This window comes from Myxine glutinosa, chromosome 2 (genome assembly GCF_964187855.1).
Source record: "Myxine glutinosa chromosome 2, kmMyxGlut1.1, whole genome shotgun sequence".
Classification (NCBI taxonomy): Eukaryota; Metazoa; Chordata; class Myxini; order Myxiniformes; family Myxinidae; genus Myxine; species Myxine glutinosa.
In genome coordinates, this window is record NC_136262.1 from 96485825 (window position 1) to 96509432 (window position 23608).

Genomic DNA, 23608 nt, shown 5'->3' on the forward strand with positions numbered 1-23608 from the left:
AATAGGCCGGCATTACACAAGACATCAGAACCTTTCCTTTCAATCTCCTTGACATCTGTCTGCCATTATTCCCTCCACCCTCCTCCACATCCACCTGAATCCTCCTCCGCACCTCTGCCTCCGACTATGACTTACAGTCTATGGTCAATGTTTCACCCATATACTCAAGCCTATTTCCTTGTCCGATCTTCTTCCCCTCTAACATGATATTCATTTATTTTCTCTGCTGCCCAACCCACATCTCAATGTTTCTCAATTGCTTCCTACCACTCCCCCAGTAATTCGTGCATCTCCAGCCCACTCTCCACAACGGCCAGATCGTCAGCATACAAAATCCTCCTCTTAATGCATCTCGTTTACCTTCTTGCTTACCAGATACATCACCATGACTAGATGGTACTCACAGAACACTCACCCCATGCAGTCAACTTGGTACGAGCAAACTCTTCTGTTTTTGAAGGTTTTTGTTTTTGTTTTTTTTCTTTGATCCAATATGGCTGCCAGACCACATGAGTGATGACATCATAAATTTACATTCTCCAATGTAGTTGTTATGTAGATCAGACATGAAATTTCAAACTGATCAGACTAAGCATTGGCCCTGTCGATTTATGACGTCATAATTAAGGCACCAATGACATCATTGTTAACACTTATTCCCCATGCAGAGTTCTTTACAATGAGCCACGTTTTAATTTTTTCCATGGGGCGGTTTCGGAGATATAGAGGTACAACCTTTTCATTTTTTACAAGATGGCGCTTGTACCATGTGACCTATGACGACATAATTATCATTAAAAAAATTATAAGGGAGGAGACACTTATGGTGAAAATTGTGTCCATCGGACCAACAGTTGCAGAGAAAAAAAAAATCATTCTGATCGGATGAGCGTTTTACTTGGCGAATTAAGACATCATAATGAAGGCACCGATGACATCACTAACATATCTTATTCCCCATGAGGATTACTTGACATTGAGCCATGTTTCAATTTTTGTCCATTGAGCAGTTTCAGAGATAGAGGTGGAATGGTTTTCCAAGATGGCGTCCATACCATGCGACCTATGATGTCATAATTATGAATTAAAAAATAATAATACAGGCTGAGGCGCTTCTTTGGTAAAATGTTGTATCAATTGGACCAACGGTTGCCGAGAAAATAATTTTTTTAAATGCAGAAACGATCGCACGTAACTGATCGTTTTACCCTGCTTTTCGCTCGCAAGCGCAGGGTAATAAACAGGAGTGGGCCGAGAGCGCTTCCCTGCCTCAAACCGATGTTCACAATGAACTGCTCTGACATCCCAGGACCAACCAAAACTTTTCCCATCGTTGCCTTGTGCATCCCCCCCACCCCAACCTAACCTCTGCTTCCGGCACTCCCATCCCTCTCAGTGTCGCCATCACCATCTCTCGAGACAGTGTCATAAGCCTTCTCCAAATCAACAAATCCCCACGCCATTTTACCTTGCACCTCCAACCTCATTTCCACCAGCTGTCTCAGCGTGAACATCCCATCTGTCGCTCCCCTACCCTTTCTAAACCCCTGCTGCTCTTCTCTGATGGCCTTCTCTACACTCTTCCTTATCCTTCCATCCAGAACCCTCTCCAGCACCTTCATGACATGACGAAGGAGTGTAATGCCCCTGTATTTCCCTGCATCTTGACCATCCCCCTTCCATAAATCGGCACAATCAACCATGTCCTCCACTCCTCCGGAAATTATCCATCTCTCATACATACATCCAGCAAACTCTTCGTCCACCTGACTCTGACTTCTCCCGCTGCAACTATAATCTCTGTACACACCTCATCAATGCCTGGCACTCTTCCCTTTTAACCCTTTTCAATGCAGTCTGCACTTCCTCTTCCATGATCTTCACTAGCTCCCGCTTACTATGTGCTTCTGCTCAGTAGTGCTTCCTTCCCGAGTCAACAGCTCTTTATCCTTCCCAGACCTTCAATACTGCGCCCCTCTGTCACTAACCTCCTGCGACCATCGTTAATCACCCTCCCCCCTTCATGGCCTTGCTATCCTCATCCCTGTCACGAGCCAATTTATAGATCATCTTCTTCCCACCATGCTTTTACAACTTATTATACACCTCCTCTTCCATACCATTCCTTGCCTTATCCACAGCTCTCCTTGCTGCTTTCTTATTTTGCTCATACGTGTGCAGCAACCATGGATCCTTGATCTTCTCTATCCTCTTGTGCTGGGTGGTGACATGCTCTCCTGCCACTGCCTTATAATCCATGATGCTCCACAATTGTCGCTTCCCAACTTCCAAAAAATAGTTCCGTTCCATGCTGTCCACTCCTGCAAGTAATTTTGTGGCTGTCCCTGGCTGCCCCGCTTCTGAAAAAACGAGCCAGCTATGGCCATCCCATTTCTTGCCACCAGCTCCTGACCCTCTATTCTTTGTCCCCAACCAAATTTACCAATGCATTCCTCTTCAACCAGCTCTGCTACTACCACATGCGTGCTAATGTCCACCACAATGCCCATCATTACCTCCAGCTCAACCATTCCCATCATCCTCTACAGTACATCGCCAAATTCCTGCTCTTCTGCCACAGTCCATCCTGATTCTGGCCCATCAACCGACATAAAACACATCATTTGCCTATGTGTCACAACCCATGCCATAACTATCCATCCCTCCCATCTTTCCACTCTGACCACCAGCTTGTTGATTTATTCCCATGCCATTACTCCTTCCATACCCTCCCTTGTGTGCAACAGCTTGTATCCTCCTACCAACCTTCTCACCCTGTCTCCTTTCCATCTGGTCTCATGCACACGCAACACTTCCAACCTCCTTCTCTACATCATCTCCACCACCTTGACTCCTCCCCCCTCCACTCATCCCACATTGAAACTACCTATCCGGACCTTGCTTCTGAACTGATGCCCGCCTGGCACATCCATCTTGATTAGTTTGCGTACCGCACTACAGAATTGGACACTCGTGATTTAAAAAATATCCGAAAGATGCCTGAAACTATATCTTTATTTTGAGCGATGTTTACGATTCCATTCTGTGCATAGCAATTGGGATGATATTTTTATGTCACGTGATTAAGAAAAACTGGTATGATAAAAACATCTGGCACGTTATGTGATAAAAAAAAAAACAGGAATGTCGTCATTGTTGTTTTAGTATCCTTGGTATTTTTGAGATATAATTAATTAAAGCTAATTTATAATTAATCTTTCTCCCTCCATCCTCCATCCTCTTGCAACTTGTACATCTTCTCTAATGGCGGTTTATAATGGAAAAATTACAGTAGCCTTTTTAACTTATTCTAAAATCCCATAATTTTACAGTTGACATTTCATTTCGCAGTTCATTGGTCCTCTACCCATAGGGGAGTATAGGTTTGCTCTCAGTGTGTCTGTTCGTCTGTCCATCCACCTCACCTGTGGTTTTCTGCACTTTTCTTCCATACCATTTAACATATTCAAATGAAACTTGGTACTTGGCTTTATAATGATAAGTTACAGTAGAATTTCGAGTTTTGGGGCGAATCGCCAATTGTTCACGGAGTTATGACCTTTTTGAACTTAGAATGTCACATATTACACATGGGTCTGTTTTCAACTGCCCCGACTCCCACCACACTGCGTTACACCCATTGGCTGGACATCTAGCCTGACCCCACACCCATTGCCAAATGAAGAGGCACAGATCAACAGGCCTGTGTTAATTCATGGCCCAGTGCAATTGCAAAGATCCCAGGTACACATGTTTTTGCTTCATGTATGTACATTGGGTTATTTTTTTTTATTTTCGGAACCGAACGCAGCATGAAACATCACCCAAATAAAGGGATGTGTTTACTCTTGCGAAATTTTCCAGACTTTTCCCCCTAACCCTTTAACATGTTGAACTGAAACTTGGTGGGGGACATGGATTGAAAAGCAATTCTCCCTCCTGTTCTCCCTCTCCCTCAATTCTCCCTCAATTCTCCCTCTCCCCTCTTTGCAGACCACTGAGAATTTGCTTCTAAAAAGCAATAAAAAAATGAGGAACTTAATCGATTGATTGAAATGTCTTTTGCCATGATTGCAAAAAGAGATTCACCTCCAGCACTTCAGGTGGAAGAACATTTTCACTGTGCAAATCCACAGCATAGGAAACTATGTCATCTTTGCTCCGTCCCCCTTCATAGTTAGTTGGCTCACGCTCACCCTTTTGAAAGATCTTGATCGTGGGGAATCCACGAATCTGAAAGCAAGGAGGCAAAAATATTACACAAAAAGTGTTGGTGCAGATTTTACAATTTCAAAGAGGTAATCACACTGCAATCCTGCTTAAAGGACATCCTATGGGATTAGCAATATAATTTTACTCTTTCCTTAGACATCAGGCTAATTATATGAATGGGCTTCAACAGGTGTAATGAGATAAAGTTACAACTCCACCTCAACCACATACTTCATAACGACTAGTGACCATCCGATGAACCGTAGCATCTACGCTCGCAAGCTTCACTTTGCCCTGTGTCTGCTCCTTCACAACCGCGGCTGCAGCCGCCCACTCAGGCTCCAATCTGGTCAAACAATAATTGCAACATCACTCCAACAAAGATACAATTAAACATTCACAAATGCCTATCTCAATACTTTCTCTGCCAAAACCCAAATCTACACAAGTGTTCCACTTGATCATATGCAGGATGAGGACATTAGTAGACATCAATGTACATAATTACATTAATTATAAGGACATTAGGATTAAATAGACCAAACTATACATGACATTTGACCACCGAGATTCCCAGGATCAGGAGCTGTGTGCTCGGACACCACCAAACGCACAAACCTACTCTCATCACCCAGTTTCAATCTGAAAACACACCTCTTGCAGTGCCCACACCATGGAGCAAAGAATTCCACCAGCCATGTTGTCTCGCCATCGAAAACAGTCTTGTCAAAATTGTCGTCGGTCAGCTCGACCACGGCTCCCTGTGAATCGCATTCAATTTTTTTTGCATTCAGTCAAGAGCAAGCAGTTTTCACATAATTACAATCAAACTAATCCACCATGGGAAAAACATCCTTCTTTTACTGTAATGTCCAAGGCTCGTTTTAGAGTTCATGCATACATCATATGCAGGACAAAGATATTGAGATAGATATATATATATATATATACACACACACACAGACTTGGCATTTAATATGGAATTTTTTTTGTTTCTTGACTTGGGTTTACTTTCTTAATTCAGTATATCAATCTGGTGAGTTTCTTTTACACTTTGGTGATTTATTTGTTAAAAGAACCATGTCACTGATTGTCTGTCGCAGCAAGAAGTCAACAACAGGATTATATCACAGGTGGCATGGCAAAATGTACGGACAGGTGCATTTGATGATTGGCTTCACAGTCGGGTATACAAGGGTTGTTGCGTTCTGTATTAGTGGAAAACAACTGCTGCAAGTCTCCAAAAGTTATTGCCGCTTCCTCTGGAGATGGTCCGTCAACTCGACAATGCTGTTTGTCATGGAGTGGTGGCTTTACGAAATTACGGCATGAAACAGCGTGCTATTGCTCGGCAGTATGGCATCACTCAAGGTCAGAAGTAGTGTAATAATGTTGCTTCTGGGACACCTCCGTTTAACATGGGAAATCCCTATCTAATGTCATTTACCCCCTTGTCTTTTTCAAAAATCATAAACACCTCTATTTCTCCCACCCTCATCTTTATGAACCTTTTGTCTGTAGTACCTATCCTTAATGTTGTTCATTAGACCACTCAAACACTACAAATATTTGTTTTCTCTTATAGACCTATCATCCTTCTTCTACATATCATCTGGCAGATTAATCTTTGACCCATTCACTTCCATATTAATTCTTTCCCTCCCTCATTGCCCCTAAACACCTATATTTCTCTCACCCTGTTCTTTACGAACCTTCTAACCTTTTGACATGTTATCCTTATTCATTAGACCACTTAAACACCTGTGATCCTTCTGACCTCATGGACCTTTTAACCTTTTACTCTTAATATCATCTGGTGAATATAACCCACTCAAACAACGACCCTACAAATATTTGTTTATGCGTGGGAAATAATTTAATTCTCCTACAACTCTCTTCACCATCTAATATATTAACAAAAAATATGTTTGAGTTTGGTTCTTTATTAAGATATTTTAACTGAGCTAAGATAAAATGGTAAACCTCCCTCAATGTTCTTGTTTGAGCGCCTCCAGTGCCACATACCATTTTTTGGTAAGCCCCGCCCACTTTTGGTAAACCACGCCCATTTTACTAAGCCCCGCCCACTTTTTGTTAAGCCACGCCCACTTTTTACTAAGCCCCGCCCACTTTTGCTAAGCTCCTCCCACTTTTGCTAAGTCCCACCCACTTTATAAACTCTTCAGCATTGTATCATTTCCAGGTAATACATAACATCATTTTCAGGGAATTTCCATCACATCATTTCCAGTTAAGACACGCCCAGGGAATTTCCACAGGAAATGACACACACCCAGCCCTTCTTATAAAAGGCACCGACCACACAGGCTTTTTCAAACACGCTTTCTGCTTCACTTGAGAATGGACTCCTATGCCGAAATGGAATGGGATAACTTTGCTATTCCTTGGAGTCCTACTACCTGTGTAGCGCTCAACCTTCAGATTGATGAACTGGACTCGAACCTCTTGTCGATGGAGGAAATTGTATCTGAGCTACGAAATGAAAATTCTACTTTTAACACAACTTGGGATAAAGTTATTTTTTTGTTTGAAGATCTTTTGAACAACCAAGACCCACAGAACGAGTTCTACCTTGATGACCCAGCCAAAGAGTTATACCTTGGAGATCCACAAAATCCTGAAAAAGAGTTCTACCATGATGATACTTATTGTGAGTTATCAAAACAAAACCCACAGAACGAGTTCTACCTTGATGACCCAGCCAAAGAGTTATACCTTGGAGATCCACAAAATCCTGAAAAAGAGTTCTACCATGATGATACTTATTGTGAGTTATCAAAACAAAACCCACTGAACGAGTTCTACCTTGATGACCCAGCCAAAGAGTTATACCTTGGAGACTCACTAAATTTGGGAAAAACAAATTATGAGGTCTGCCTAGATGGTTCTAACTGTGGAGCCTACCTTGGAGACTCACTAAATTTGGGAAAAACAAATTATGAGGTTTGCCTAGATGGTTCTAACTGTGGAGCCTACCTTGGAGACTCACTGAATTTGGGAAAAACAAATTATGAGGTCTGCCTAGATGGTTCTAACTGTGGAGCCTACCTTGGAGACTCACTAAATTTGGGAAAAACAAATTATGAGGTCTGCCTAGATGGTTCTAACTGTGGAGCCTACCTTGGAGACTCACTAAATTTGGGAAAAACAAATTATGAGGTCTGCCTAGATGGTTCTAACTGTGGAGCCTACCTTGGAGACTCACTAAATTTGGGAAAAACAAATTATGAGGTCTGCCTAGATGGTTCTAACTGTGGAGCCTACCTTGGAGACTCACTAAATTTGGGAAAAAGAAATTATGAGGTCTGCCTAGATGGTTCTAACTGTGGAGCCTACCTTGGAGACTCACTGAATTTGGGAAAAACAAATTATGAGGTCTGCCTAGATGGTTCTAACTGTGGAGCCTACCTTGGAGACTCACTAAATTTGGGAAAAACAAATTATGAGGTCTGCCTAGATGGTTCTAACTGTGGAGCCTACCTTGGAGACTCACTAAATTTGGGAAAAACAAATTATGAGGTCTGCCTAGATGGTTCTAACTGTGGAGCCTACCTTGGAGACTCACTAAATTTGGGAAAAACAAATTATGAGGTCTGCCTAGATGGTTCTAACTGTGGAGCCTACCTTGGAGACTCACTAAATTTGGGAAAAAGAAATTATGAGGTCTGCCTAGATGGTTCTAACTGTGGAGCCTACCTTGGAGACTCACTAAATTTGGGAAAAACAAATTATGAGGTCTGCCTAGATGGTTCTAACTGTGGAGCCTACCTTGGAGACTCACTAAATTTGGGAAAAACAAATTATGAGGTCTGCCTAGATGGTTCTAACTGTGGAGCCTACCTTGGAGACTCACTAAATTTGGGAAAAACAAATTATGAGGTTTGCCTAGATGGTTCTAACTGTGGAGCCTACCTTGGAGACTCACTAAATTTGGGAAAAACTAATTATGAGGTCTGCCTAGATGGTTCTAACTGTGGAGCCTACCTTGGAGACTCACTAAATTTCATAAAATTAGGAAAAGAGTTTTACCTTGGAGACTTTGAAAACTGGTTTCGTTTTGGAGACTCGGAATGGGGGTTTTGTTTTGATGACTCGGAATGTGATACCTATCTTGGAGGCTCAACAGGAATGTGGTTATACCTTGGGAACTTGGAAAGTTGGTTTTATTTTGGAGACTCTACCTGTGGGGTTCCTCTTGGAGACTCTTTGGATTCTAAAGCAATGAACAATGTTCTTTATTTAATGACGCTTGATTTAAGCAATATCAAGAAAGTTCGAGGAAGAAAATGCTGGAAAATTCTTTCTTCCCATTTCTACTTCTTCAAACTTAAAAGCCTTGAAAGACAGAATTGGAGGAAGAGGAAAAAAAAAAAAAGAAATACGTATTTAAAAAAGAAGAAAAGAAAGATTATGTTAGGGTTTGGGTGGGATTTTGAATGTGAGGGTTAGGGATGGGGTTGGGTTAGGGTTGGGATTTTGAATGTGAGGGTTAGGGTTGGGGTTGGGTTAGGGATGGGGTTGGGTTAGGGATGGGGTTGGGTTAGGGATGGGTTGGGTTAGGGTTGGGATTTTGAATGTGAGGGTTAGGGTTGGGGTTGGGTTAGGGATGGGATTGGGTTAGGGTTGGGATTTTGAATGTGAGGGTTAGGGATGGGTTGGGTTAGGGATGGGGTTGGGTTAGGGATGGGGTTGGGTTAGGGTTGGGGTTGGGTTAGGGATGGGGTTGGGTTAGGGATGGGGTTGGGTTAGGGATGGGGTTGGGTTAGGGATGGGGTTGGGTTAGGGATGGGGTTGGGTTAGGGATGGGTTGGGTTAGGGATGGGTTTGGGTTAGGGATGGGGTTGGGTTAGGGCTTGGGTTGGGTTAGGGTTTGTATATTATTATGACTCACTCGCACATACACACACACACAAAAGTTAAGCCCCAACTAAAAAGTTGTGGGATTCTGTGTTTGGGGTTCACAGATTTAAAAACGTATCCCCATTATACACACACAAAAGTTAAGCCCCAACTAAAAAGTTGTGGGATTCTGTGTTTGGGGTTCACAGATTTAAAAACGTATCCCCATTATACACACACAAAAGTTAAGCCCCAACTAAAAAGTTGTGGGATTCTGTGTTTGGGGTTCACAGATTTAAAAACGTATCCCCATTACATTTTATTTATTTATTTATTATTTTCAAGGGTATTATCTGCTTACTTGTGTTTTTTGTAATTCTTGTGAGTAAAATGAACCCAAGATTTCTTCTCCATTTAAATCATATAATTTGTAGGTCCAAGGGACTGTATCCATTACATCAATGATTTTAAATAATTCACGAGTCCATTTTTGTGTATAACCTTTCTCAAAATGACTTTTCCATTTGTATATTCTTACAATATCACCAACTTTAAACTTGGGCTTTCTCAAATTAATCTCCTTTTCATATTCTAATTTTGTAAATGTTTCTGATGGTTTTGATTGTGTTGATGAATGAACTGTATTATTGTAATTATCTACAATATCCTGAATTAAATACACCCATTTTTGAGAACCGAGTTGTGTGAATTTTTTATATAATTTCTCTTTTAAAGTACGATTAAAACGCTCAATAACAACTGCCTTTCCTTCATTAAAGGTGCTGTATAATTTAATACCCTTCCCCTTAAGAAATTTCATGAATATTTTGTTATAGAACTCTGTTCCCTCATCAGTCCATAACTTCTTTGGTTTCCTTTTATCCCGATCAAATATTAGCTTAAAGGCTAACATTAAAGTATCACCCCTTTTATTTTTTAAAGGGACAACCCAGGCAAATCTACTCCTCAAATCAATAACGGTTAAAGCATACCTGTATCCCCTGTCATTATTCAATTCAATTAAATCAGCGGACCATATGTGGTCAGTGTATTTAGAATAAACCTTCCTTCTTTTAAACTTTGTGATTATAGGTTTGTGTAATTCTTCAGCCAAAAGCTCCTCAGTCTTGATGGCATCATTAGAGCCTAATAGTTTTTTGAGGAATAACCAAGACCAAGTTTCAATTTAGCATTTATCAAATTTCTCACAATAAACCTATCAACTTTCTCTCTCAACGTTGGATTTTGTATCAAAGACAAATTATACAACATTTCGCTGTCGGCTTTATGTTTTTCAGTCAACGTAGTGGTTTTCCCATAAGCAATATCATGCTTCATACACACTTCGTCAACCCTATTTGTAGGTTTAGACCAAGGTTTAGGATTGTCAGCCTCATCTAATCTTTTATCCAAGTTTGTTCCTGGACCACAGAAAGAATACCCTGGAAGGTGTAATTCCCCTGGAATTCCAGTTGTTGTAAATTTACTTCCTGACAGAAACTTTTGTATGTCTCCTCCTCTTTTAGGAGAGATGAATTGGCACTTTTTAGAGCCACATACTTGACATATTCCTTTTTGATAAACTCTATTATTTTTAGCTTTAACATAAGAGATATTTTTAGATTTAGTTTTCTTTTTACATTTGAGACAATAACTCATATTTATTTATCAGAAAAATTCCGACAGAGTATCAAAACCTTTTTGGTTTTCAACATATACATTTCAATCTTTATTTTTAAAACATAAAGAATCCTAAGGAATGCCTTCACTCTCTCCTCCATTTATTTACAAATAAAAACTAACTAAAGTCAATGACACCAACATCATCAATCACATAATCTTTTCCTTCTTCTTCTTCTTCTTCTTCACCACTTTCTCGTTTAAATCTCTGAAATTGAAGACATTGACGTTCTTATTTTTGAAACCATTATCTTCATAAGAGTTGTTAATTCTTTAATTTCCTCTTCGGTGCGTTGAGATTGATTTATTTGCTTTAATACACTCAATCTTTTATGAATCTCAGTGATTTCCATCTTTTTATATTTTTCCTCCCTCTCTCTTTGCTCCCTCTCCTCCTCCTCCATTTTCTCCCTCTCCCTTTCCTCCTTCTCCTTTTTCTCTCTTTCCTCCTTCTCCCTTTTCTCCCTTTCCTCCTTCTCCTTTTTCTCCCTCTCCTCCTTCTCCTCCTTTTTCTCCCTCTCCTCCTTCTCCTCCCTCTCCCTTTCCTCCTTCTCCTTTTTCTCTCTTTCCTCCTTCTCTTCTTCAACTCCTTCCTCATCCCTTGCTACCCTTGAGTTTGAACCCCAAAGAATATTATACATATACTCATCTGGATTTTGAGATATTCTTGTATCTATAATTATTTTTCTCATAATAGGATACCAATAAGATTTGTTGACGATTTCTAAAAGAGTTTTATATTTCATAACTTTGAGAAGTTCATTTTTATTTAATATTTTAAACAAGTCTCTATTTGTGGGTTTAACAATATCAGTATAAGGCCAGTTTTTTATGACAAAATTCCCATGTATATGCTCCAAATCATAAGGTATGTAATACCGAGCACCCTTTTCTTGTAGGTATCCTTGAATACAAAAATTATAATTCTCTTGTAGTCTTCTTCCTGCCATTTATGTATCAGAAATATATGTGAGATTAATATTATGACAGGTAATACCACCCCATCTTCCCACTACCAAATCGGTTTGTATTCCTCGGCTTTCTATCCTTATCTCATTACCTTCCTTCTTTGTCATGCGAACCATCGCTATACTATCATATATTTTTATTTTCTTAAAATCACGTATTTGTTGTTTACTAATTGTACTTCCACATAAATCCTTATCTTCACCAAGTGGATAATATTCTTCTTTACGAGACTGATTTAAATCATGTAGGTCTTCTATGTTTATTGAAAAAGACCAATTATACCCTAAATCAGGCATATCATACCCCCATTTATTAATTCGCATATTAACTAAATGTCCTTCTTTATAAAATTCAATTGTAAGCAGGTAGTTAAATTCAATGAGGAAAGGTGTATGGTCAGTATAACCAGGTGTTGTGGTTGTAAATTTTACTTCTTTCACAAAACGTGCTGTTTTCTTTAAAAATATATATTGTGATAAATCACTTAATCTAATTAAGTCATTCGCATCTGTAGGGTTTGGATAATTGATTAATTTATAAGTATTCTTCATATTAATATTTTTACTTACACTATATTTTTGTCGTTCAGCCTGTGCCTTTGTATAATAATTTGATAAATCAATATCCTGAGAGGATTTTCCAAAGATAGAACCATCTTTTCCAACATAAGTCATTTATATTAGATTAAAAATGATATCATAAAACTTTTCATTATTGTTGAGTTGAAATAATACATATAAACATAATTGACCACAACATTTAGAATTAATTTCTTGAACTTGAAATGTTTGATAAACACCATTCTGTAAGAATTGTATTACTTCAACAGGTGGTGGCATACCATAACTATCAAAATAATATTTATCCTGACTATTATGAATACAAACCCAATGAGAACCATTCTGTGTGTCTAAATTCATAATAATATTCTTTGTATTCTTATTTATATGTATTAATTCATCTCTCATACAGATTACCACATTATCAATTTTTAGTGTTTTACAATACTTGGCTAGTTCTATATTTGACGTTGTATTCTTTCCAAATTGTTTAAACCATTTATCCATTTATTTATGAGAAAGATACAATCCATTACCCCGTTTAGTTAGTTTAACACCCGCTTGAGCGATAGAGGAAAGCATATCACCAACCAACAATCTAGCTTTATCAGGTAGACTTTCAAGTTTTTGAGCAAAATCTACAATTACACCACTTCCACTAATTTGTTTCTCCAACTCCTTGTTATGTCTTTCCAATTCTTTTTGAGCTTTTAGTTGTGCCTTCCTTTCGTTAGCAGTTTTTACCGCTGCTGAAATACCACCAGTCAATGCTCCCGCCGCACTTAAACCAGCAAATAAAGGAATTAGAAACGGGAGAAATCCTCCTCTTGACTCGTCTATTGAATATTTCTTTAACATAGGTTTCGTCATTTTAATTTTAAGTGATCCAACATCATTTAGTGTTTTTACTTGTGTGTGTGTGAGTAAAACATCAATTCTTACAGCTCCTTTTCTTTGAATTGTATTAACATTAATAATACAAGGCTTTTGATTTTGAATACAAGATGTTAATTTATTAAGATTGATTTGATTAACATATACCCCAACCATTTATTTATGAGAAAAAACCTATGTGATATTAATCATAACACCATTATCTGTATTAATCTGTAATTCTGTTTCCTCCAAAAGCAAACAATAAGCATCAACTTCTTCATTCTCCCCTCTTTCAATGTATAGAGAAGTATCCACTCGATTAGACTTTATAGTTTCCTTTTGAGAACTCAGGTCAATTGCGTAGATTGTATATAAACCTTTAAATGCAACCATATCCAAAATAGGATCATTATTACCATTACTTTCACACACCTTTTGGTAGGACTTGTAGGCTTCCGCATAATCATTTTTTTCCCAATCAATTTCCAATCTATCTCGCGGATAAAATGTGCCATCAAGAGAAACCCGAAGTTGTTTCACCTTAGCATTATCACTCAGCGCATTATTCTTATTAGTACCGTCCTCTCCATCTGGTTTTTTAAAAATGAGCCAGAGGTATCGTGGCTTTCCTTGAAGAACACCCAAATTCCAAGTGTAGGTAGTGTGTTCCAGTTTAACGTGTTGACATCTTCTTTTAAGGTATGATACATTTAGCGGTTTCTTTGAGTTAAGTCTTCTATTTAACATCTCTTCCGTTTTAAGATTAGGAGTATATTCACTGATATACCAACACAAATCATTAATAACAAATTTATTGTTGTCTCCAAAAGCATTTTCATCCCCAAAAAGCAACCTATTTACATTATCATTCCTTTGTAGTTGAAATCTAATTTTAAGACCATACAAAACTTTATCATAATCGCAAAATCCAAATATACCTTTAAGAGGTACTGCTACGGTAAAACTATTCACTGCTTTTGTTTCATCATTATACATTGACTTCCTTTGACTATAACCAGGGTCTGCGTTTGTACCCGTTGACATATCAGGAATAAAACCTTCAACAGCTCCCTTACCCATTCTATCACTAAACGAATATAGTGTAAATTTCATCATTTCAGATGTAGCAGAGACATAATCAACCGCTTCAACCTCTTGTGTTCCAATATACAGGCGGACACTGTCAAACATTTTCCAGAAGAAATCATTTACGAGTGTAGCATTAGTATTATTCGCAGCCTTAGTGAATTTAAATTTACACAGCAAGAAACTATCAGCTATATTCAAGTAAGTTTGTTGATTATTTATTTCAAAACTTTTTGTTCCGTTTGAATTCCAGTCTGTTCCTGTTATAGCATTTACCTTAAAATAGTCTTCCTTTTTAGTGGAGTTTGAAATGATAATCGTATCATCCAAATCATAGATACTATCAATCGCTTCCATACTTGTATTTATATAGCATTAAAATTGTTGAAACCCTGACCCAAGTATTTTAATGATTTTTTGTCGTTCTTGTGAAGATAGTTGAGTTTTACCTTTTTTTATTTCTTTGATTGCTTGTAATTTATGAGACTCCTTTTGAGCATCTTTTATACTCTTTATAGCACCCGCAACGGAGCCCACGGCAGAAGCAGTTGAACCAATTAGGTCTTTATGTTTAAGGATGGTTGAACCAATACCCATTAGAGTATCAATTATCCCATCTCCTTTATTTCGAAATTGATGACCTACACCTCGTTGTCTCTTAGGTTTATAGTATCCTCTACCCACATACCTTGTATAGTCTGGTGAAAGGAACATGCCCTCCCCTGTAATTATTTTATATTTTCCCAACTCGTGTTTTCTCACAATAACCATTATTTATTTATTGAAAAACTTCACGTAGGTGAATTCTGATGGATATAATTTCATCATTAAAGGATATCATACGATTATCTTGGTCGGTTATCCTAAAATTTACTCTGTATATGGTTTTTCCTGACACAGGTAAATAGACAAGATTTTTTGGTTCCATATTAAATTTATAACCAATCGGGGTTGAGTATGCACTGAATGAAAATATTGTATTTGTTCTTATTCCATCGTTATAAGCACCATCAATCAAATCACAATGAATTAATACTGAATTTATACCGGAGGATATTTGGATAACATTATCACTGTAAAACGTCCCGTTATTTTCAATCTTTTTTGAAGAGAAACCCAATAGCTCTCTAAACGAATTTTCAATCGTGAAATCAACTTTATAATTATTTTTAAGTTTAATAGTTGATTTTGAAGTGTGTTTTTGAATATCTATTACAATATTTTTTGGTTCATCACCTTTTTCTTTCATAAGGCGAGAGACTTCTGAAGATATTTGAGAAATCTCGTAAGCTCCAGGTGAAACAGTTATAGTTTTGTAGGCAGTGCCTGGATTATAACTAAACTTGTTGTTTTTCTCTGTGATATTAAAAAGGGTATTGTAAGTTTCCATTGACAACAAAGATGCCTCATATGAGGTAAGGGGGTCAAGTTGTAGTGGGTAAGGGAATGAAGCTGTGTAATCGCTCGTTGTGAAATTAAAACTAAGAATTGTGCTTCTCATCTTATTTAATATCTAATAAAATATCTTTGTATTGACATTTATTAATTATTTTCATATTCATCAACTGATCTAAAATGGCTGAGGATTCATTAAAACAATTGTTGTTTCCAGCCTTCTTACTACCTAACAACAATAATAGCCTATTAACTAATTGTGATGGGTCATTTGGAAGAAAACTAACACCTGAACCAAGTTTACTTAAAGCATCAATAATATGTTTCTCCTTCTCATTCTTCTTACTTTTACCAGCAACAGAAACTCCATAATCAAGTGCATTTAACAACTCAATATATACCCTATCTTCCTCTCTTTCCATATCAAGTGGTTCCTCAAAATATTTTGAACCGCTGAATCCGGGGTTTGTTAGAAGAAACATTAATCTTGGAGTTAATTTAACATTTGGTTGAGTAGAACTCAAGAACATCAATTCATCATTAAATATCAATACCTTTTCTTCCACAAGATGAAACACTGCTGGTTCTTCTGTTGGAATGAGACCTGCTCTGGTTTTTGAACCCGCCGAATATTCATTGTTTTGAAGAGCTTCCACAACATAATTAGGGGGTTGATTTACCTGCTCAAGTTTCCGAAATAATCCCTCGTCATCATATTCTAATTCACCAAGTTCTTGTTTTGTTATCTGACTAAAATCTTTGAGCATTTGAAGTTTTTTCGGAGTAAATTCTACCGTGGGAACTGTAGGTGAGTGTTGAGTTTTCAAAAGTGGTTTAAAGAATTTCTCTTGTTTTCTTTCAAAGGCTTCTTCACCAGTTAGTTTCTGTCTCCGTTTCTTCTTTATCTCTTCCTGTTGTTTAACAACTTTTGAAACTAATTGTTGATGTTCCTTAAACTTTCTTTCTCTTTCTTCGGTATTCATTTTCTGTATTTATTTATTGAAAAATATCATTTAGTATCTCATCTTGTTTCACAACAATATATTTATATTTTCCAATCGTGTGTTTCATATAATTTTCAAATTCTTTTTTACTACATAACGTAGAGCAATTATCTCTCCAAAAATTATTTACATCTATTGAATTTAACTTAAATAAAATAAAAGTATTGGCATTGTTTCTTATTGAGCGTCGAGGGAGTTGAAAATATGATTGACTAAGATATATACAATTACAAGAAGAATGTCTCCCTCTTGTATAGTAGCTATCCATTACTGTTTGGTTTCTCTCATTAACACAATCATCAAAGATGACGAGGTTCTTTTTTGATTTATCTAAATCTTGAGGTGAAGGTATATCATCCGTATTATCACTGAGAATACAAGTTATGGGTTTCGATTTTGATTTCTGTGTATCACAAAATAATTGTATTATATCTTCAATATTATAATCATTCAGTTTGTTTTGAAGTTTAAATAAACCGATAATGTCTTCCTTTTTAAGACCTGCATTAAAACCCTGTGAGAGTAGTTGATACTCGGGTTGAAAACTTGACTTTGTAAAAATTATTAAATTATCATAATCTAAAAAATTAGGACCAAGGAGCATCTTTAAAAGTAAACAGGTTTTCCCACATCCGCTTGAACCAACTATTAGACATCTCAATGAATTTGGAATGTTTTTATGGTTATTAAACTTTATCTTATTTTCCCAAACGGGTAAAAAATCATTCATTTATATATTTGGAAAACAAGTCATCTAACTTTTTTTGAGCTATTTTAGAAACTCTATATTTTATCCTGAGTTCGGGTTTAATTTCAAAATAATTCATTATTTTATTTATATAGTATCTTGTATTAACATTTCCATTAAAATTATTTTGAATAATAAATATCATTAAACCCTTATACATTTCCTCAATACAAAGAGTCTCTTTCCTTGTAAGAAATGGTGTATTATCACCATAATGCTTAACATTCATCTCTCTTATTAATCTTGTAAAGTAATTCATTTTTGGTTCTAATTTAAAAGAGTTATATGTTTTTTTATATTTCTTATTATCATTAATTAGAATATAATCACAGAATAAACATTGTTTATATGAACCCTCATTATTAAGCCCTATTCTATCACAAGCTGGACAATTCTCTAATTTATCATATGGAGAGTCTGGAAATTCTAAATATCCTTCAGAACTTATCATATTTATATAGTAAATTTTTACTTAAACTAAACGCAAGTTTATTCATTAATAAATACAATGTTTCAAAGCACAAAAGACAAATTTCAATCAATCTCTACTTCGGTGGAAGATATAGAAAAATATGTCAAAGATGTTAAATTGAACAAAGATAAATATGGAAATTTTTGGGTAAAACCAGTTATGGAAAATAACATGAGCCCCTCTATTTCATTTAAAGGAAGAGCTCTAACTATACCTGGAAAGACATCCATTAAAGTAAATCTAACAAAAGTTTCTCCTCTACTCCTGGCAATTTATTCAAAGCTTGAAAAAGTGATTGACCACGATACTTTGAAAAAGAATGATAAGACCATTAATAATTCTAGAGGAGACATTTGTATTTTCTTTAATAATCCAAAGGGTGTAGATCTAAGTAAAATGAATGATGTTAATATTTCTGGTGAAATGTCATTTCGTTCTATGATAGTTAGAGATTATTTAAAGATAACTTTTGATATTAAAAATGTAGAGATTGAATCCGTTAATGAAAGAAAGTATATTGGTATAGATGGAAAGGTTTTTTCTGCTAATTAAATATGAGTCATTACAGCAGTGAAGATTTTACTATTTCATTGAACTCGGACGATAGTGATGATAGTATTTCATTGAACTCGGACGATGGTGATGATAGTATTTCATTGAACACAGATGATAGTTATGATACTAATAGTTTGTGCTCAAATGATAGTTATGAGAGTAGCTTTATTGATGACTCTGAGTATGATTCTGAGTATTCATGTGATAGTTATGACTTAGATGATTCTGAGTGAAAAAGTGTTTTAGTTTAAGCACAGCGATATATATAAAACGGAGCTGTAAAGCTCAAAAGTGTTTTATTTTAAGCACAGTGATATATATAAAACACCACGTTTTCTCACGCTATAAATATGGTTTATTGTGATACTTGCGAGAAGGAAGTAAAATATTATAAACAACATATTCTCACCGCAAAACATACATACAACATTTTAAACAAACTTTCCCCTCTTCCACCTGAAACAAAACACTGTTCTACATGTAATAAAAATATCCTCAAGAAAGGCTTCAAAATACATCTTAAAACAAATCTACATTTATCAAATTTTATCACAACTAAAAACTCTGATGGAGCATTCAAAGGACATATTAAAATAAGAGTCTTTAACTTCAAACCTCCTGAACCAGAGTCTATAGTTGATGCTGTAGAAATAGTTAAACCTGCTGTTCAAACGTTGATTGAAAAAACACTAAAGGAAATGAAACCACTTAAATTTTATATGGGAGTAAAATTAGAAATGACAAAGGATGAAGGAGTTATAGATGCACCATACATGAGAACTGAGCCACACTTTATATCTTCATATCAAGATTTTAAAACATCAGGAGTCTATGATGAACTTATTAAACAAGAGCAAGATGTGGATAATTCAATCGTAGGAAGTGGATTCAATATAGGAAAAATTATTTACATAGACATTCATATTCTTAAATCAGATCCTCTAAAAGCTTCTTCTTACATTGATTTACCCAGTGTTATCAAAAATAGAAAAGCAGTTATCAATATCAAAAATAAAGACAATAAATGTTTTCTCTGGTCTATTTTAGCACACTTACATCCTCCACATTTTCATGATGAAAGAGTATCTCATTATAAAAAATATGAGAATACATTAAATACGAAAGATCTAAAGTTTCCGATGACTTTAAATGATATTCCTAAATTTGAAAAGATGAATAATTTATCAGTTAATGTTTATGGTCTAACAGAAACAAACAACATTCAGGTTTTAAAGCTTTCTGACAATTGTAAATAAACTCATATTAATCTTCTATATTTTAATTCAGACGAAAATTCACATTATACATACATCAAAGATATTGCTAAATTAATAAAACCACAAGTCTGTAAGAGAACAAATAAAATATATATTTGTTTGCGTTGTCTTAACTTCTTCAATTCACAAGAAAGATTAGATAAACATTCAAATTATTGTGGCGAACATAAATCAACGGTAATCAATATGCCTAAAGAAGGCTCAAAGATCACATTCAAAGATGAAAATAAAAAGATCAAACATCCATTTGTTATATATGCTGATTTTGAAAGTATTTTAGAAAAAATTGATACTGCTTCTCCAGATCCAAAAGAATCATACACAAATAAATATCAAAAACATACTCCTTGTGGTTTTTGTTATTATATCAAATCATCCGTTGGTGATAAATATAACAAGTTAGAGATGTATAGAGGCTCAAATACCCCAGAGGAGTTTGTGAAACGACTAGAAAAAGACTGTGTTCGATTAACCAAGATAATGAGAGAAACCAATAAACCAATGTCCTTAACAAGTAAAGAAAAAAGGGAATTTATAAAAAACAATGTCTGTCATATTTGTGAGGAGAAAATTGGTAAAGGTCTAAAGGTTAGAGACCATTGTCATCTCACTGGTAAATATAGAGGTCTGGCTCATCAAAGTTGTAATATTAATTATCAACTCCCCTCTTTCATTCCTGTCTTTCTTCATAACAACGCTCATTATGATACACATCTATTTATCAAGGAACTCTCAAAGACTTCTGGAAGTATCTCAGCAATTCCAAACACGGATCAGAAATACATTTCATTCACAAAAACAATTCACACATCTCCTATTACTCATATCAGATTTCTTGATACATTTAAATTCATGGCAAGTCCATTGGTTAACTTGGTTCAAAATCTAAAAGAGTTTCCATGTCTTTCAGAGTATTTTTTAGATAAAGATTTTCTAACACAAAAGGGAATTTACCCCTATGACTATATGGACTCATTTGAGAGATTCAATGAAACACAACTTCCTTCAAAAGAAAATTTCTATAACAAATTAAACAACAGTAATATATCTGATAAAGATTATGTACACGCACAAAATGTTTGGGAAAAATATAACATCAGGAATCTTGGCGAGTATCACGATTTGTATCTCAAAACTGATGTGCTTTTATTGGCCGATGTATTTGAAGCCTTTAGATCTGTTTGTCGCACTGGATATGGATTGGATCCTGCTCACTACTACACAGCACCTGGATTGGCCTGGAGTGCGATGTTGAAAATGACAAAACAAGATTTGGATTTGATAACCGATGTTGATATGCTTTTGATGATTGAAAAGGCAAAAAGAGGTGGAATTTCACAAGTCTGCTCGAGTAGATACGCAAAAGCAAATAACAAATATCTTCCAAATTATGATCCAACGAAAGAGAGTTCTTACTTGATGTACTATGACGCAAACAACCTGTATGGCTGGGCAATGTCTCAGGCTCTTCCTTATGGAAAACTTAGATGGGTAAAGGAAAAAGACTACAAAAACGTTTTACAAGATGTATGTATCTCTACACAAAAAGAATTGGATGAAGAAAAAGTTGGTTATTATTTTGAAATTGATTTAAAATATCCAGAGGAACTCCATAACCTACACAAAGATCTCCCATTTGCTTGTGAGAAAGAAAGTCCAAAGAAAGAATGGTTGAGTGATTATCAACGATCGTTTGATATAGGTGAATCAACAGAAAAATTACTTACTACATTATATAACAAGAAAAATTATGTTCTACACCAAAGAAATTTGCGACAATATTTATCAAAAGGTCTAAGAGTAGAGAAGATCCATAGGGTTCTAAAGTTCAATCAAAGTCATTGGTTAAAGGGGTACATTGATTTTAATACACAAAGAAGAACAGAGTCAAAAACAGATTTTGAGAAAGACTTTTATAAATTGATGAATAATGCGGTCTTTGGTAAGACTATGGAGAATGTGAGGAAAAGACAAAATATCAGATTATCAACATCTTGGGAACAAGCATCAAAATTAATTAATAGACCGAGTTTTACTCGAGCTGAGGTCTTTACTGAGAACTTTTGTGCGATCCATTTGATTAAAGAGAGTATTGAAATGAACAAACCTATTTATATTGGGACAACAATTCTTGATTTATCAAAGTCATTAATGTATGATTACTTTTATAATAACTTGAGGAAGAAATATCAAAATGATGTTAATCTACTTTATATGGATACAGATAGTTTTATTTTGAAAATTAATACCAACGATGTTTATTCAGACATGAAAAGAGACATTAATATCTATGACACGAGTAATTACAGTCCAGAGAGTGAGTTGTTCTCTTCTAAAAATAAAAAGGTGATTGGAAAGTTCAAGGATGAATTAGGAGGAAATGTCATGAGTGAATTTGTGGGATTGAGGTCTAAGGCTTATGCTTATAAATACATTGTGAATAACGTTGAAAAAACTGATAAGAAATTAAAAGGTGTAAAGAAAAATGTCATTAAAGAAACAATAAACTTTAAGGATTATTATAACTGTTTAACAACAAAGAAAGAAGAGTTTAGAAAGATTAATGGAATAAGAAGTTATAAACATCAATTATATTCAGAAGAGGTGAATAAGAAAGCATTGGGGGCTTTTGATGATAAGAGGTTTATTTTAGAAAATGGAATTGATAGTCTCCCTTATGGTTATATAAGTATATAAGTGATAAGATATATATAAGTGATAAGATATATATAAGTGATAAGATATATATAAGTGATAAGATATACATAAGTGATAAGATATATATAAGTGATAAGTTAAAAAGGGGGGGTTGGGGATTTTAACGGGCTACCGCCGCCTTTTTTACTATTATATAAATGATAGAACCAAGTATCAACCAGACTAAAGAGTGGAGGTGTAATCAACCTTGGTATATAAATGGAAAACATAATGAATGTGAAAAATATCAAATAGGTATAATTGAAAAGGCAACTGGTAAAAAAATTCACAAAACAAATAAGAGAATTAATTTAAATACCGGTGAATTGGGTAAAAAAGATGGAAATATTTTTGAGTGGACGGAAAACTTTGATGGTTGTCAGGAAAATATATACTTTAATTTAAAAATGGTATGTGGCACTGGAGGTGCTCAAACAAGAACATTGAGGGAGGTTTACCATTTTATCTTAGCTCAGTTAAAATATCTTAATAAAGAACCAAACTCAAACATATTTTTTGTTAATATATTAGATGGTGAAGAGAGTTGTAGGAGAATTAAATTATTTCCCACGCATAAACAAATATTTGTAGGGTCGTTGTTTGAGTGGGTTATATTCACCAGATGATATTAAGAGTAAAAGGTTAAAAGGTCCATGAGGTCAGAAGGATCACAGGTGTTTAAGTGGTCTAATGAATAAGGATAACATGTCAAAAGGTTAGAAGGTTCGTAAAGAACAGGGTGAGAGAAATATAGGTGTTTAGGGGCAATGAGGGAGGGAAAGAATTAATATGGAAGTGAATGGGTCAAAGATTAATCTGCCAGATGATATGTAGAAGAAGGATGATAGGTCTATAAGAGAAAACAAATATTTGTAGTGTTTGAGTGGTCTAATGAACAACATTAAGGATAGGTACTACAGACAAAAGGTTCATAAAGATGAGGGTGGGAGAAATAGAGGTGTTTATGATTTTTGAAAAAGACAAGGGGGTAAATGACATTAGATAGGGATTTCCCATGTTAAACGGAGGTGTCCCAGAAGCAACATTATTACACTACTGTCAGATATCAAAGATCCTGAAACGAAATGCTCAGAGGTGTCCCTACTCCAATACCGAGGCCAGGACGTCCCCGCAGACCCACAAGGAGGGATGATCGCCAGCTGCACCGGTTAGTCCGCAATGGCCGTACCAAGTCAGCTAATCGGCTTAGGGCTGAG

At 35.8% G+C, this 23608-nt stretch overlaps 1 protein-coding gene across 1 annotated transcript in view; it reads right to left on the reverse strand.

Annotated features, from left to right (window-relative positions):
* PDIA6 (protein disulfide isomerase family A member 6) overlaps positions 1–23608 on the reverse strand; it is a 58800-nt gene that overhangs the window by 6569 nt on the left and 28623 nt on the right. Inside the window, exons 6-8 of the mRNA XM_068107716.2 lie at positions 4867–4973; positions 4444–4558; positions 4090–4233 (exon numbers count right to left, since the gene is read on the reverse strand). Coding sequence (XP_067963817.2) covers positions 4090–4233; positions 4444–4558; positions 4867–4973 — 366 coding nt within the window. The remainder of the gene's footprint in view (positions 1–4089; positions 4234–4443; positions 4559–4866; positions 4974–23608) is intronic.